Below are 16849 nucleotides of genomic sequence, written 5' to 3' on the forward strand. Positions count from 1 at the left end.
TGGGATATATCCCTGGTATAGTTGAGGCTCGGGAGGCCCTGGTATCTTGAGCCTGGTGAGGGATGGCTGCTGCCTCGGGGAGTTGGGCCTTTCACAAAAAGCTGCGCGGTATCTCACACGACGGTGATAGCAATGTCGAAACCAGCATACGCTGCGGCCCTCAAGCGTTGTCTTCCTTTCCGTGGTCTTGCCTGAATATCTGAATGCCGTCAGAAGTGTCTTCTCACGGGAAGCTTTCTGGCTAGTCGTGCGTCTCGAACGAGGTGCGAGGAACGGCGTTCTGTCGCGACCCGATGACGATGCACAATATACATCTACTGCTGCTAATATACAGGCCATACGGCATGTCATTGTGCTGTCCTAACCGTGTGTGAACTCCGTACTCGGTGTAGATGATAACAACGATTATCAAGGGAAAATGGCACGTCGTTCCGCACCGCCTCGTTCTAGTCCATCAGTCGACGCCTGCTTGGAGCGACTACGTGAGTCCGTACCTAGATCACGGTCCTGCTGTTTTCTATAGTTGTTCAAGTTGGATGAGACAGAGTCGATAAGAAGATGGGCTTCACCGTCCTTGAACGTCACGAATACAAGCTACAACACAGGCTGAATCGAACCTATTCCGTCACCAGTGTATGTACGAAGCAAGTGACAATATGACCAAGACAATTTGCAGCACTGTCCTTCAATACTAAAGGCATTTTGACCGATCATTGACACGCTTGAGCATCCTGATGTGTGAAAGCTCAGATTTCCACTCCGCTTTAGACACCGCGTGATGTATGCCGCTTTTATACCAAACCGAGAATTAGCTAGCATGGACAACTTTCAATGGCACACTCAAAGAAACGTTCCACTGCTGCTCGCATTAGTCTGATTCATTCCAGCCGTCACCGAGGCACGTCGTCTTCCTCCCATGATGCTTAGGTCTCTTTTCGAGGCACCGCCCTCCTCGCAGCCGCCAAGAAATGCCACGATGTCACGAAACGGACATTTGATCCCGCGGAAAACGGTTTTACGATTGTGTGAATTGCACAAGCGATAGCTCCGCGGAGCAGCAAGCCCCCCTTCTCACCCCGTGGCAAAAACCAGAACTGCCAGCAAGCCACGAAAGGCATTTTGGCGGGGGTCCCGCACCGGAACGGAACGTCGATCACCACAGCCTGATCATCGAATTTTCCCATCGCCTCTCACACACCTCTGAGATGGCGACGCCCACGAAACCTCGCTTGGTAACCTCTTTTCATCCCCATCAACCGAGTGAGAGACTCCCCCTCCCAAGAAACTAGCCGGTGGGCAGCCAGATTGCGGGCAGAAAGATTCGCGCGTTGCCGTCGTCGTTACCGAAGCAAAGCCGGGAGAGACTACCACAAACGAACCGACGACAAACCAGAGAGCCTCTTTCCTTCCCCGCTTGCTTCGAAGAAGCAGGCGAGCCGTACATATGTGTCGTGGCCAGAGTCGAAAGGCACGCGTCTATTTCGGCCTCATTCCGAATGCGGTGGGGAACGCAACCAAGTACCGACGTTGCATCCTGCATTACGGGCTACACACACAGGCCGTAAGGAAACTGCTACTTTGCAATGTTAAAAAGAGTAAGAAACAGCGGCTGTCCCCCGATGAAGTTCGGTTGTGACCACCGAGCAATTACCGGGGGGCCAATGTAAAGTCGAGGAGGTTGGGATGTTGAAATGGCGAACCGCGGGCCTTCTTGCTCCAGTCTCGAAGGGGCTGGTTCTGCACATACGTACATAATCTGATGGACAAGCATTGTCGTCGAGCGGTGCCCACTTGATCTCCAGACCCAACCGCGTGCTTTATTCCGCGTGCTCAAAGATCCTCGTCGCTGTGATGACAACCCGCAGCAGGTATTTGTGCAGAAGGACAGCGACATAGTTGCACCGGGGCCGCTGTTCCGCGAGGACAGGGTTTCATTCAAATTGTATGGCTGTTTGAAGAGCGCTTCATCAAGGGCTTGACCATGGCTGATAGCGCGAAACCCCGTCCCAACCCCATCTCACCTTTCTTTGGAGGAGAGCATGATGGCCCACCGACTTCAAATTCCGCACCCCATGCTCGTGTCCGATTGCTCAACGGTATACGTACAAGCACGCATCGATCGATGGACAGGCTGGAATCGACCCAAGTGGACAATGCCATGGCTATCGTTTCATCGAGCGCGCGTCGCGCACAACTTTGTCTCCAGCCTCTGAGCCATGTATCGTGCAAAAAGCACACTGACACTGGTACGGCCCGTTGAGGGGCCTTGATGCGCGTGCAGCGCAGAGGAACCACTGCAGGACAGGGAAGGTCTCGACGGGAAACTCGCAGACGAGAGCCCTGTCCCACATGCTTGCCCAGTGATGGGCGAGACGCCTGGTCCCGGATCATGGATCACACCGACATGTTCTTCCTGCAACTCTGCCACTCTCTCCAACAAGTGGCAACCCCGGCGTGGTTTAGGCGCTAAAACCCGCCGCCCCGACTTTGCGTGAGTAGGCCGGTTCTGTTTTAAACACACACGGCGGCGGCGGCGGCGGCAAATCGCCCTCACGAGGGGCCGGCGTGGACCATGGGCGGCCGACCGCCCGTTGGCAATCTGATGTGTCAGCGCCTACGACCAACATCACCGTTTGTATTGTCCTCATACTAACCCTGTTCCCGTGGTCTTCAGCATCGACCGATACAGTTTGGCCCAAGGTTCCGAAGCCGAGTCAAAAGTCCTAGGGAGATTGAGCGGGTTAAGCGAAGAGGCACAGCAAACGGACGAGCCAATTGGGCTTGGCAACACGTTCTCGCGGCTGCCTGTCAATGTTGGAGTTGCGCCAGAGTGCGAACTTGGACCCGGGAGTTTGGAACCGCTATTGCAGGATTCCGTCCAGGATCCTGTGCCTTGTTTCCCAGCTTCGGTCGGAGATTTTGCTCTTCACTGTTCGTTGCGCCGGCTGTAAGCTGCTTGAATTGGAAACAGTGTAATTAATGTAATCAACTGTGGGTTTGGGTGATGGAACTTCACCCGGTCGTAAGACGGATGACCATGCTGTGCCGCATTCCTTCTGTTGTTGACCACCCTTTTCCCAAACCTATGTATGATCAACAACACTTGCAGATTGCAATCGTGTCTAAGGCCACTCGGTGTTTGGTACAAGGTGGATTTGCGCCATGTTTAGTGTCATCCAAGCCGGGGTCCTGGGTGGCTAGGACATCGCGAAAGAATTCGATAGTTCAGAGAACTTTGGCCTAGATTCTCGGTCTCACGTTGGGGTAACAACGAGATGGACGTTGGCTGCATTGCGATCGGCGGTCGAGGCTAACAAGAAGGCACCGCCGGCGTTGCTTTGCCGCACCTGAAGCAGAGCTGCCGGGCCTTGACTTGTTACTAAGTAAGTATGTACTCTGTATGTTGATAGAAGAACCGGGTGACTGGCAGAATGTGACATTCCCTCGGCAGGTTCCGGAAAAGTTTAGTTGGCAGGGAGTATTCCCAAAGTGCAAAGCAGTGAGATCCGTTCGAATTGCTTCTTTCCAACCTCTGGCTGCGACAATTGTTTTCCCTGGCCTTTTGTCCCTTTGCAGCCATGGGCTGAGGAAATAGTAATTGCCGAACGTTGTTGGAAGCATCACAGGGTTGGTCCATGTTCGCACGGCCAAGTGTCCTGCTTCCACGGGAGACTTCGACTGGGTTTTTCATTCGGCCCCAGCAATTGGCCAACCGCTACTCCAATGCGGTGCAACAAATGACCCATTCGTGCCTGCTCATTTCACAATGTCTTGAGAGCCAACCACAGGTGTAGAACGGCATGTAGCGAATTCGGCCAGACTGGCGGTATGGTTGCTTTCCAACGCGAGAGCCCCTGTGGCAGCCAGGGTTTTGCTAACACCCCGGAAAGGCTGTAAGCTGCGTGTCAAGCTGGAAGGCCTGGCCTCTCGGACGATGTAACCAACACCATTATTGTGTTGCATAGACAGCTATTTGGAACCACTGGCTGGCAGAACGAGGTGTCCAGTTGTAGTCCTTGGACAGATAAGTCAGGAGGCGAGTGAGCACGGCTCGAAAAGTGACTTTGTGAATCTAACAGCGCGTGACGATGACACTCAGCCGCGAGTCGCGACCGTGGGTTTCCAATGCTGGCTCGCTCGGTTTGCGGGGAAACCAAGATGACTCGAAAAGAACATCGACCGTCTGTGTGGCCGGCAAAGGTGCCCCCAGACCAGACCTAGGTAGCTACGGTCCAAGCCAAAGTGCCTTGACACCGGTTATGTTCGATTAAAGTTTGGCGCCGTCTATGCCATCCAATGTCTCTCGTAGTAGAGCTTTGTATCCGACCTGAGCGTAACTTGGCTGTCCCGTCGCTACGGTACGGTGTCGGTTCTGCAAGCCGCAACCACGGCGCAGCAGATGAGAAGGAGGTGTGATGATGTCTTATTCCGGGCAAGGGTCCATTTGTCGGTCGAGCTGGAACGCGGCAAGGGGATGGATGAGGTACGGATAGAAAGGAGGAGTCTAAAGGAGGTGCTTCGATGCGCGTCGTCCGCGGTGCCTCGGGTTCGTAAGCCTGTTGTAAGGCCCCCAAGCAAGGCCCACATCGTTCTGCTCATCTTCCTTTCCGCCCAGGTAGGTGACTCAGGTGACGGGCTAGTGGCGGTGTCCGGGGTGTCGTTGGCTGCTCCAAGTGCAGAGCCCGGTAGCGCCTGAACCAGATTGTCGGGTCCGTAGGCTCAGGGGTCAAGGGTCGACGAGAATCATCACCGCTGCCAGCTCATCTAACCCCGACGTCAGCCTCAGACACCACTACGGACCCTGGGTTGTATTTGTATGCACCGCCGACCAGAACGAGTAAAGGCGTGGAATAGTCGCCAGCAAAGGCCAATCATCCGGAGGTGCCCTAGACAGCCACCACCCACCCCTTCGGTCCAGCATGCTGGGAAGGATCGCGACTTCAATTTCACTCTTGGAAGCCGAGGGTCAACTTGGGACAAAGGAGGGGCCATCCTCATCGAACACTCTCCAGGTCCGAGGCTAGCTTAAACAAAGGATAAGGGGACGTCGAATGGCGTAGACCGTGATAAATGTACATTAACCGCTTAAGGACTTGCTCGCCCCCTCGTGGGAGCATTACCGCTCCCGCCGATCGACGCCAACTAGCTGGGACGCGTGACTTCCAGGCGTCGCCGGTCGTCGTCAACGGACGTGATTTTGCCATTTGATTTACTTGGTAGCGAAGCAATACCGCAATACAACAATTTGTGAGCATGATCTTCGTCTCGGCCATTGCAAACTCGGTGGCTTGCGCCACGCAGACAGACAGGACGCGAATGTCGCTGCGAACGAGGTGCCTGCCGTGCTGCAGAAACAAGTGGCTGCATGATGTGATGCAATGCACCGAGGCGTGCCAGGCTCTTGGGAACACAGCTCGGTGTCATTGAGCTCCGATCCATCTCCCCAACACTCTGTTTCTGGTGTCAAGGACCCGTGTCAAGGATCCGAGGGGGTACCAACGAACAGCGGTGCATGCGTTTCTGTGGATGGGTAACATCGACTGTCACAGCAAATGTCCGCGAAGGAACAAAACCTGGCAGGATCTCGTGGACCCAGCGACGCCCCGATACGGAGGTTGACGGGTATGAGGAGAAGATCTCTCTCCGGCCTTGCAGCTTGCACGGGGAGCACCCCCTTGGAGGCCTTGCTACGGCGGTTTCCGGAACTGTCTCAGTGATCTTCCAGATTCGTACTGCAATGGAGCGACTGTGATGTAGGTCTCAGACCTCCCTAGGGAGGTTGATTATCATGTAATGAACTTGTCGGCGCGTTTTCCGCGTGATGTCGCAAGCTAAGTGGCTGGGCTCGATGCAATAGTCGTCAGTGTCCCTGGAAATCCGAATCGCACCTCGTGGGGCATTGGTGGGTGGGAATTCCGAGAACCTGGGTGCTCCGACGTCACCCCTGCAGAGCAGAAGAGGTACGTATTGCCCAAGGCGAGGTACCTCGTCCTCGCCTCGCGGTAGACGAGGCCGAGGTGTACGAGGTGTTGTTGAATGGGCTTGTCCGTCGGTTTGTGTTTGTAGGCGAACCTCGCTTTGTCCTGGAGGCTACTACCCAAGTCGGGCCTGGCATGTCGCGGTGTCGGGATTCATGTCGTGACAGAGGGATGCCGTTCGATATGACAATCAGTTCAGTCTAGACATGCCCATCAGCGATTGGCACGAGCATGAGACTCGCTTGGAACGTCATCTTGAGGGTGTGGTATACGGTTGGAGATTGTGATGACTCTCCATCAGCACAGATAAGGATGCGAATGCCGGCTCTATTTGGTGAAACTCGGCGGCGCAGCCTATACGCAGCGGAAGTAATGACTGGGATGTTGTCGTGGCCGAGGCAGAACGATACGTAAAAGTTGACAGTGCGATGGTTGGGTTTGGTTCGTCTTTGTCGCTGTTGTTTCTGCAAAGTGCCTCTACAAATGTTCGTCCCGAGACACTGGGTGATGGCGAAGTACTTTGCCAATTTCTGCACCAAGGAAGTCCCTTGGGCATGGGCCGTTTCTTGATCCTCGTCTCCCGCCAGCTTGCTTTTCTCGACGGAAAGCCTTCATGGCCTTCCGCGAGAGACAAGGCACAAGGATGACGGTGGTGAGCCAGTCAGGCTCGACAGGTCGAATGGGCCGAGGTGGCATCAGGGAAGCGACCGGGTCGGTGAGTCGGTACCGCGGGATGCAAGTTGACGGGATGTGCTTCGTTTGTTTCGTAGTCGACGTTGCACTCGATTGGCCAGGGCAAGCAAGCCACCAACCATCACAACACCACCGACTGGCATGATGCACGGCTTCTGCGGCGTCGCATCTGTTGGACGAGATCGGCAACTTAACTCAGGACAGCACCTGTTGGGCTCTCGGGCGATTGTCCTGGAATGGCGCGCATCGATGAGCTATTTTGTCTGGTTGAATGAGGCGGCATTTCTGCTTCATCCGGCCGTCGCCTGCCGGAGGGGTGGTCGATCCAGACTCGACTCCCAGGGTGTCCCGCTGGTCTGGAGAAGCAGAGCGGCGTCCAGGTCCAGGTCCATGTCTAATGTAATGGCAAAGTTTGTATCCGCAACGCGCATGGAGGCGGCGGCGGCAGCATCTATCATTATTGGTGACGTGGATGCGGTGTGTTCGCGCTGCTGCACTGCACTGCACTGCACTGCACTGCAGCCTTGACATTGAGGGGCCAAGGAAAACCGGAGACAACGACGTGAGCTGGACCGTGGACTGGAGTGCGCAGCGATGTGCGGCGTGATGTGATGTTGTCTGAGAGGTGCATCGGTCAAGTGGTGGTTGATGGAAGGAGTAAGAGACATGTCTTTGCTGGAGAGCATTGCTGGCTGAACCAACCTACCCAACTACGGATACCTTAACTGCCCGACTGCTCTCTCATTCGCTACGGCAGACTGCCCGCCAACTGTGATAGGACGACTTGGGCAGAGACAGGAAGGGCAACCACTCCAAAATTAGAGTGAAATCATCTCAATCCGTAAGGCATTCTAGCGCGCGCCTGCAGAGGTGAACCTGGCAGAGACGACGGGTTGGTCCGGTTGGGTTGGCAGAGGCAAGACATCGAGCCTGACGGCAATCATCCAACCTAACACATGCAACTGCGGTCCGAAACTCTTCCCACTGCAAGTCGGAAGCTCCGTCTCTGCCTTCCTAGTAACCACGGCCAGGTCGCTGTTGAGTGAGTCGTAAGCGCGCCTGCCTCATCCCACTTCCCTTTCCCAATGCTTGGCATCAGTAACAAAAGTCTTGGGAAGCTACTCATGTGGAGGAGGGCAACCCAGGAATCCCATAAAGTTAACCTAGGTAGTGGTAGCCAGACGAGCCCGAGTCACTCGCAAGGGGAGGAGTCCAGCGGGATGGGCAAGTGAATAACACCTACGGAGACATACATAGTAAGGTAGCGTAAGGTCACGTAAGGTAGGTATCCGTAGTCTCTCTCGCCTTGCAGTTTACAGTCTGCAGTCTGCATTTGCTTCCCCTCCCCACCTATCCCATGTCATGCCGTGACACTCACTGGCTTCTCAAGGGAATCCAGGATGTTTCACCGAATCAGGGTCGAGAGAAGGGACGCACGATTGGTATGGAGGCGCGGGAAGAGTTGCAAGGGCCCCCCCTAGTGGACGACCTAAGATGGCTTACAGGGAATCTTATAAAAGAACTTCTCGAGAAGGGGGAAGGAAAAGAAACCAGCCGGGGCAAAGAGGGCTTGCCGGGGCTCCTGGTCGTTTCTAGCCGCAGGTTCTGGGACCTTGACCTTGCCAGGGAGGACCAAGACAGTCTGAACGGGCACTAAAAACCGTCGTCCACAGCCAGGCGTCGGGTCCCGAGTGATTTTGAGTCCATCGTAAGGCTTGCTGGCTGCTACTACTTACCTTACGTTGGGAAAGGCGACAGAGGGGTCAGTCAATTGCTGACGCAAACACGGGTTCGATATACCATGGACATGGCAGGGCACAGCAGGGCAGACCAGAGCAGAGCAGAGAAGAGCAAATGATTGAAACACCCAGCCAGGCCAGGTCTTCATTGCCTTCCTTGCCCTATGCAGCTGGTCTTGTCTGGTAAACTAGCCCAAGGAGGTGAGGTGACGGAACATGAAGAGTGGGAATCTGAAATCTGCAGGCGGATACCCTCCCCTGGCCCTCTCCACCAAACTACCCTACTGGTAGACGTACAGTAGCGCGGAGTACTGTGTAGTGTGGTGGTCTGCATGGCTATGCAGTTGATCCCAACCGGGCTTCTGGAGGGGAGGCTGGAGTCTGGACGCAGGAAGGAAATGAGTGCACCAGACAAACAGAGACTGAGAGGCGGATGGCCCCGTATGACACACAAAGAGAAAGCCATGTGCGTCTTCGGTCTGCCTTGCCTCGCCTTGCCTTGACATCAACGGACTTTGAGAGACAGAGAGGGAAAAGACAGGATTCGAGGGTGCCGCGCACTAAGACGGTTCAGGCATGACACGCCACACAGGGCCAAAAGGCTCGCACTCAGCGGGGGCCAAGCCATCACTACTGCGGAAGGTAAGGCAAGTTCTAGCAAGGTGCAGACAGACGCAGTGTACGGTACCTGCGTACCGACTGTACCTTCTACCGCCGCGGGATGGCTTAGGGCAGGGCTCCGAGGCAGGAGAAGGACATGTTCAGGAACTGTACTTTCCGTACCCAAGGTACTGCGTACGAAGTAGAAGAAGCAAAAGTAGGGTGGGTGGGATGGAGAGAGGGGACGACGAGAGGAGGGCTGGCGGATTGGACGGAACATGGCAGAATGCACACAATCTTCCAGTGCTAAATAAAAATCAACGCCCCGGGAGACGGGTTACCAGCAACCATCCATCCATCCGTCCATCCCCCTTTGCATGTTGCCGTCGTCATACCTTGACTCCTGGACTGGACTCCTCCAGTCTACAGGGCAGGGCAGGACACACACCCTTACCGCAGTCGAACGAACGAATTGAATTACACTACGCCCCTCCGATCCTGTTGGTGGATTCGGCCCCATGTCATGGCTCCCCCCTCCGTGAACGACTTTGCCCTCCTCGACCTCGTCCGTCCTAATCAATATTGTTGAAGTCTCCGTCCCGTTCCTTACCTATAACGACCCTATCTATCCATCTGCGTACTCGCGTTTCTCGACCAAGCAGAATTGTCGGCCGCTGTGTCATAGTCGTGACCTCTAGTCCGGGGTCGGGTGAAATTGCAAGCGAGGTTGAGATGACTAGCCCTTACCGCACACGTCTTGCGTATTTCCGGGCCTGGACGGGGCTGCCATGATGGTATTTTGGAGCAAAAGAAAAGAGAGACAAGGACTGGGGAGACAAGAGAGGAGGAGAGGCCATCGACTACCTTGGACCTTGCCTGTCTTGCACTACTACGGCTTGGAGGCATTGCATATTTACAAGCCTGGTCGTGTCCAAGCTCCATCCATCCATCATCAATCACATCGACACCCACAGGGCCACCAGGGGTGGGAGGCAGACTCGGGAGAGTCTTGTCCCCCCTCCCCTTCCCACCCAAGCCCCGGGGCGGTGACAGGACAGACATGATTGAAATGGCAACCGCAGCGAGCGATTGTGGACAGGGGACAGGGGAGAGAAAGAAAGGCATTGGAATCGAAGATGGACAATTTGAAAAGAAAAACATGCCCACTAATTGTACTTAACAGTGGGAAGTCCCCCGAACGATGAGACGCGGAGAGGAGGCGTCCGCAGTCTAGTTTTACCTCTCTCATTCTTTCTCCTCTCTTCTAGAACATCATACGACGACAGGCTAGACTGAGCAATCTGTCTTTAACATACTAAGGCAGTATACTTTTGCTGTCTTTGGCACCATCCACAATACCAACCAGACCACACCGACGAGACGACAGACAGAGACAGATACAGTACAGAGACAGATAATACTACGCAGCACGCAGCGCCAATCCTTTCCGCGTCTTGTCTTTGCACCAACACCACACAGGGGAGAGAGGGGCAAGCCCAGGCGCATACATACAACAATTGTGGACAGACGGGGACCTTCCGGGCGTGGTGCAGTGCAGCTGCGCTTGTTCTTCACTTGCATCGGCGTCTTTTGATTGCTTCCGCCGTCCAGGGTTCACCCCCCTCTTCCAACGTTGCAGGACAGCAGCAGCAGCAGCAGCGAGCCCACACCTGTCTTTAAACTTAGCAGGTGGCCTGTCCTGGCTTGGTGGTGCAGTGCAGCAGCTCGCTCGTAGACACAGACCGACTTCCAGGTTGGAGCTACTCTACTCTCCGTTCCTGGTACGGTACCTTTTCTCTGGTGTACCTCTCTTTACCTTGAGGTACCTTGCCTTAACGGCTAGTTACCTGCCTTGCCTTCCTTACCTTACCTTACCTAATACCTAGGTGGTAAACCTGGGCTCATCGTCAAAGACGAGGAGTGCCTGGCTTTGCAGTGGCTCTGTTCTTTCTGCCCGTGTTTTTAGTCGGCTACCAAGTCGAGTACCTCCAAGGACCCTGCTGCGTAAGTGTTTCTCTGGCCCGTCGCCCCTTGGTGTTACGCCGACGCCATCCATACTCGCTCGTCCTGCTGGATCTAACAACATCCCGTCAGTGCCTTACCTAGTACCTTAGTAGTGGTGCCGTCTGGTCGTGGTAGTGGTAGTAGTGGTGGTGCTGCTGTTGCTTTTATGCTGCCCTGGATTCCACTTACCGACCGACACCTCCCCTCCCCTCCCCGTCCCGTCACTTACAGACAGATCCTGTACAAGAACCTGGGGCCTGGACATTTTCCCCCTTCCTTTTAATACTCGGTGCATCCCATCCCGCCAGATCGCTGTTCCTCCCGCTCCCGCCCGTCGCCGAAACGAAACCCGACAGACAGACCAGACCCAACCAGACCTGCTTGCTGGCTTGACCTGCCCGACTGGGTATCTTCACAAATCACCGCACCGCACCGCACCGCACCGTAGCGTAGCTCACATACCTTGCATCTCCATACCTTACCTACATCACCACACCTTAACCTGCCCGCCTTACCTTACCTTACCTTACCTCGCATCACACACGCCTCATCACATCACCTTGCGTCGGCCTTGACCTTCAACTCGACCCTGACCTCGAACTCGACCTCGAGCTTGACCGTGACCGTGACCGCGACCGGCCTCAACTTCGACCTCAAACACGGCCCCCGAATCTCAACCACCATTCAGCTTCTGCCCTTGGTTTCTGCCATTCTTTCTTTGCTTCTGCCGCACCACCCTCACCTCATCATCGCAAACTTGGGCCCGTTGAACGACCTTGTCTCGAGTCCAGCTCATCACAAACTTGACCCTACTCATAGGCTGGCTTATACACGATTTGTGCCAAGGCTTCTTGACATAGCCGTTTTTGAGAACTCGACCCCAACAATCAATCACTCAGACTCAGCCCAGCCCAGCCCGACCCGACCAACGGTTCTCGCCTCTTGCGACGCTGCCCATCGTTTCGCAACCTATCGCCTCGAGCCAACCTGCACACGACGAGGGCGAAAAAGGCCGATTACCGCAGCACCGGTCCCCGTCTGTACGACCTCCTCGACTTGTGCAATCCCAAACGAACCCCCGGTCTTCTCTTACTTCACCAGCATCTCGACCAACTAGTCTCTGTGCAAAGGTATGTCAACAACTACTTGCTCTCAACCTTCGTTGTCTTGCCTTGCATCCCATCCCAGCCCAACCCACCCGCCTCAATCGCTGTCTGTCCATCTCAAACCTCAAGACGAGCTTCCGTCTCACGGAGACAAACACACAAACGCATACATATGCAACCTGCACCAATTTCCCACTCTTCATCTCCTATGCCATGTTGGCGGCCATGATTGCGACCTCTCCCATGCAGGTACATGTACTCGCACGCTGGCCAGCCTTTAAGCACGCGGCCCTTTTCTCCCTGCCCTAGCATGCGAGTTACCACCACCTCGACCCCATGTCACCCACCCTCCCCATCATTCGAAAGCGGAACGAGACTTGATGTGTTTTTTTTTTTTCTCTCCTCTTACTTTCTTTCTTTGGTCGCATCCTTCTCAGCCGACCTGTTGGCTGGGCCATGAGTTGTCGTGGTCCCGCGCCAGCAACCTTGTCAAAGAGGCCGCTGTAATGGCGAGAGCAGAGAGATCGTGTATACGCGCGCGTCCGTCCGCGCCTGCGCGTGTCGTCCGGCCATCAGTGCAAGTGCACTGCCAAATGCAAGAGTATGGCGTTGTCTTGCCCGTCCAGTTTTGTTCTGGCCATGCCAGCAACAGACAGACAGCAACTTGCTTTCCCCTGCCATAGTTGTGGTGGAATCCTTGCCTAATCGGGAGTGTTCTATCGTGTATTGTTGTCGAGGTGTGTCTGTGTGAGTGAGAGGGAGGGCGGTGTCAGTGTAAGGTACCATGGCTCTTGGAATACAAGAAGTCGAGTTACCCAGCTTCTTCTTCGCAGCAACCAATTCCGCTACATCGTTCCCAGAGCCATCGGCCCCTTTTCTTGCTGTTCGCTGTTACATCTGTCGTGGGTTATTGCCTCTCGCTCCCCGTCACTCTCGACACCCTCACTCGAGCCCGCCCTCGTTTGGGTCGCATTCCCCATAAAAAGCCTGCCCCTCGGTGGCCATTTTTCCCTGGATGAATGACATCCAGCCTGGCTCTGTGCGTGTGTGCGTGCTGCTCCCATCCCATTAACTTAGGTTGCTGCTGCAGCTGCCTTCGCCTTGCCGCGCTACCACCGTCATCTCGTTTCGTTTCCCTCTCAGACTCACTACTGCACCTACTTTAAATTGCTTTGCTGTCTCATTCCCACTTCTTCAGCCCAATTCCCCTTTCTCCATGTTTCAGAATCGCCAGTGTCACATCATACACCAGCCCTTCTCCAAGTCCTCGCAGCTCTAGCTTCAAACGACGCTAACCCAATAACTTGCGCAGAGTCTGGTCCAGTATTTGCTGCTCAACATCTGCTCTTAGACACCCTTCAGGCTGTACGGTCATACAACGCTACGCCATTCGTCACCGCCATCCGTCTGTCCAAAATCCACACGCATGGTAGCCATGTCTCAACAAAGGTATGTAGCTCCTCAATGGCAGGCCGCAGCATGCGTGCTTCGTACTGAGTACCAAGATGCCGACTCTGATGCGCAATAGTGGGACTTCAGAGGTGCCAGGCGACTATGCTGAAAATGGGCGCACTTATGGCGGATATCGTAGTGGTAAATACCTACTTCCCGTGGATGACGTGCGTTTCCAATGATTCCTTTCCCTCAGGTCTTCAAGCTGACAAGATGAGCAGGAGGAACAAGACAGACTTGACATTTTCCACAACATGATCTCTATTGCAAGGAACAAGGCACTCTACAGCATTCCCGACCCACCAGCAGGCTCTCGCATTATCGATCTCGGAGCAGGCACTGGGTTTTGGGCGATCGAGGTTGCCGAGTAAGACACCCACTGCGTGATACACCTCCCACGCTCAAACGACTGAAATAGCTGACAAGGACCATCTCAGCAAGCTTCATTGGGCCCAAAAGGCCCCCGAGAGCATCATCGGACTCGATCTTTCCTTAATTCAACCCGGCAGGTATGTGTTTTGCGGTGCTCAACGTAGCCATGGCGTGGGCTCACCTTTCGCCATTAGCATCCCCCCGACTGTCAAGTTCGTGCGTGCCGACGTCGAAGATCCGTGGCAGTATCCTGAGCAATACTTTGACTTCGTCCACATGCAAATGATGCTCGGCTCCATGCGAGACTGGCAACAACTGTACAACAGAAGTTTCAGGCACCTGAAGCCTGGAGGCTTCATTGAGCAGGTGGAAATCGAATGGGTTTTCCGTTGTGACGATAATACTCTTTCGCCGAATTCACCTCTCCGCCAATGGGGCGTCGTGCTGTCTCAGGCGATGAGAAGGTTCGGTGCTCCCATCGACATCTTCGACACAAAGGCCGCCCTTGAATCCATGGGTTTCACAAACTTCAGCCAGCAGGTGATCAACCTGCCAATCAACCCATGGGTGCGCCCTGATGAACATGAGGAGGAACTCGGCCGCTGGTTCAATCTCGGGCTTACCCACGGCCTCCAAGCGATGACAATGGCACCATTCACCCGGTACGCGCCAGAACCCTGGACTGCCAATCAAGTAAACCAGTTCGTGGAAGTGCTTAAGCAGGAGCTCTGCCGACTCAGCGTCCACGCCTACTGCAGAATGTGAGTTTCCGCATGCAAATTGCCGTTGCGGTAACTGCAACGGCCAATCGTGTGTATGTATATTCAAGTACTGATTGTCCATCACAGGTACGTGTGGACGGCACAAAAGCCGATCCAATGATTTCAAGATGGAGGAAACCAGATTGCCGATGGCTCCAACCATCCCTCCTCGCAGATTGGGCCTCGCTGGTTACGTCGCGGCAGGCTCTCGTTAGCAGCTCTCTCCTGTTGTCACCCTCCCGTCAAAACCTATGTTGGCCCGCAATGGGACGAGCAAAAACTGCCACGTTTGATATCTTTCAAAGCGACGCCGCTCAATTGGACAACTATAGCGAACACTTTCCTGTGCACACCAAACGCATCGATCCGAGGCCTTGGTGCCCTTCCTGGTGTCTACAGGGCGTTACAGACAGGGGGCCGAAGATGGGCTCAGTCTAGGGACTTCAGTTCTCCGGGGGGGCCTGCATTCATTCAATGGGGCTGGGCAAACGGACGAGGCCAGGCAGTGCTTACGCGCCGAATTCATCCTCTTCGAAGATGACAGAGCCAAATTACGTCGAGTCATTTTGTTCTACACTCTCATGTCGACGACGGCTGGCATCACACCTAATTCGCAAATTCAGAAAAAAGGCATCGGATGGCCTTCCGTGGTTGAACACTAGCCACTGCACGTCACCCAAACTGGACTCGGCGGATGCCCACTCGTCCGATGCAGACGGGCGTTTTCTTCTAAAGCGCGGAAGATGGTACTGAGTCGGCCGTGATTGTCGGCCGTTCCAGCTCAACCACATGACTTGATCTGAGCTTTCGCCAAGACGTCTCCTGCAGCACAGGGCCCCGCGAGCAGTCAACATCCGCCTTATTTCCCTCTCGTCGTTACTGGCTTCCTTACTTCACCAATATACCCTGAGCCATTGCAATTATCCCAACACATGCCACAACGAGAGCCACTGAAGCCTCGCCTTGCAGAGTTGCGGATGGAAGAAGGCTGACAGTTGCATTTTCCGCCTACGTTACTTTCCCTCTTTCATTTGTACACGGCCGATTCTGGGAACTTCCTCTGTGTCTGGCAAAATTTTTGGGGAATTCAAGCACTTTCTACCTACAGCTCGAAAAATCTTCGTATCTTGAATCATCTTCACATTGGGAGGATCTTTCCCCGAGGTATTAATTGTGTATCAACATGCATGTGTGTGGTGTGGACGGGCGCATCAATGAGCTTGCTGGTGGTTTCTTGGGGCAGCAAGCAAGCAGGCAGGAAAAAAATGGCATGTTTTTTCTCGGCATGAAAGCGTGATCTTGGCTACTCGTTTCGGGCCGCGCCTGGCTGGTCTTCACGGCCTCCGTTTGTTTTTCCTCCTCGTTCCCCGATGGAGTCGTGTAAATAGAGCCATATGAGCGACCCAAAGTCATGGCCGCATAAAGCAAGGCCGACCCTCTGGCCCAATGACGACCTTCGTCCATCATTGCATTTCCAGACCCGGTGACTCGAGCATTATCAAAACGAATGACACCATATCCAAGGCTCGTTAGGCTCGCGCCGGGCACGGAGGCATCTGCACGGCTGGATGGTGGGTAACATTGGAGCCATGTAGCCAGGCGCTCGTCTTCATATTGAGGCTTTGGAAAGCAAACTGGCGTTCTCGATCCGAACATCGGAGAGAAATATTGCCTAGAAACTCCCGTTTATCGTTTTCTTTTTCTTTTGTGTCTTTCTCATTGCCAACAACTCGTTCATCCATCTCCACCTCACCCTGCAGGAGCACATTACTCCCGCATGCTCACCCGCATCGCACTCGACCATCGCAAGCCCCATCGCCTGTTGGTTCTGTCCCCTTTGTGCTCTCTCTCAGGCCCCCATGCAACGTGGTGGTTTTTAATTGCCATGCCATGCCATGCCATGGCACCCCGTTCTCCCCTGCCTGCTGTGTCGGGCAACGACCGCATGGCGTTCGCGTAGATCATCGATCAACATTTCCTAACACAATGGGCGATGAAGGCAGTACCATGCATCGCATTAGGGAGTACGCAACAACAGCAACAACAACCACAACCACCAACACTTTTGACGACGCCGTTGGTCCCTCCTGCATATGACAGAACAGGTCACGGGTGCGTTCTCATGCGCATCACGCCCCAGCCCA

At 54.6% G+C, this 16849-nt stretch overlaps 1 protein-coding gene across 1 annotated transcript; it reads left to right on the plus strand.

Moving 5' to 3' along the window:
- Window positions 1–13555: 13555 nt before the first annotated feature.
- On the plus strand, window positions 13556–14826 carry CGGC5_v012512 (Secondary metabolism regulator LAE1; the record flags this gene model as incomplete). The annotated part of the gene is made up of 6 exons (XM_032030378.1): window positions 13556–13569; window positions 13649–13739; window positions 13794–13939; window positions 14010–14081; window positions 14139–14705; window positions 14793–14826. 6 exons carry the CDS (start codon window positions 13556–13558, stop codon window positions 14824–14826), a joined length of 924 nt encoding a protein of 307 aa, XP_031889983.1.
- Between the last annotated feature and the right edge of the window lie 2023 nt (window positions 14827–16849).

This window comes from Colletotrichum fructicola (genome assembly GCF_000319635.2).
Source record: "Colletotrichum fructicola Nara gc5 chromosome Unknown KSG_Nara_v1_contig07, whole genome shotgun sequence".
In the NCBI taxonomy this organism is placed as follows: Eukaryota; Fungi; Ascomycota; class Sordariomycetes; order Glomerellales; family Glomerellaceae; genus Colletotrichum; species Colletotrichum fructicola.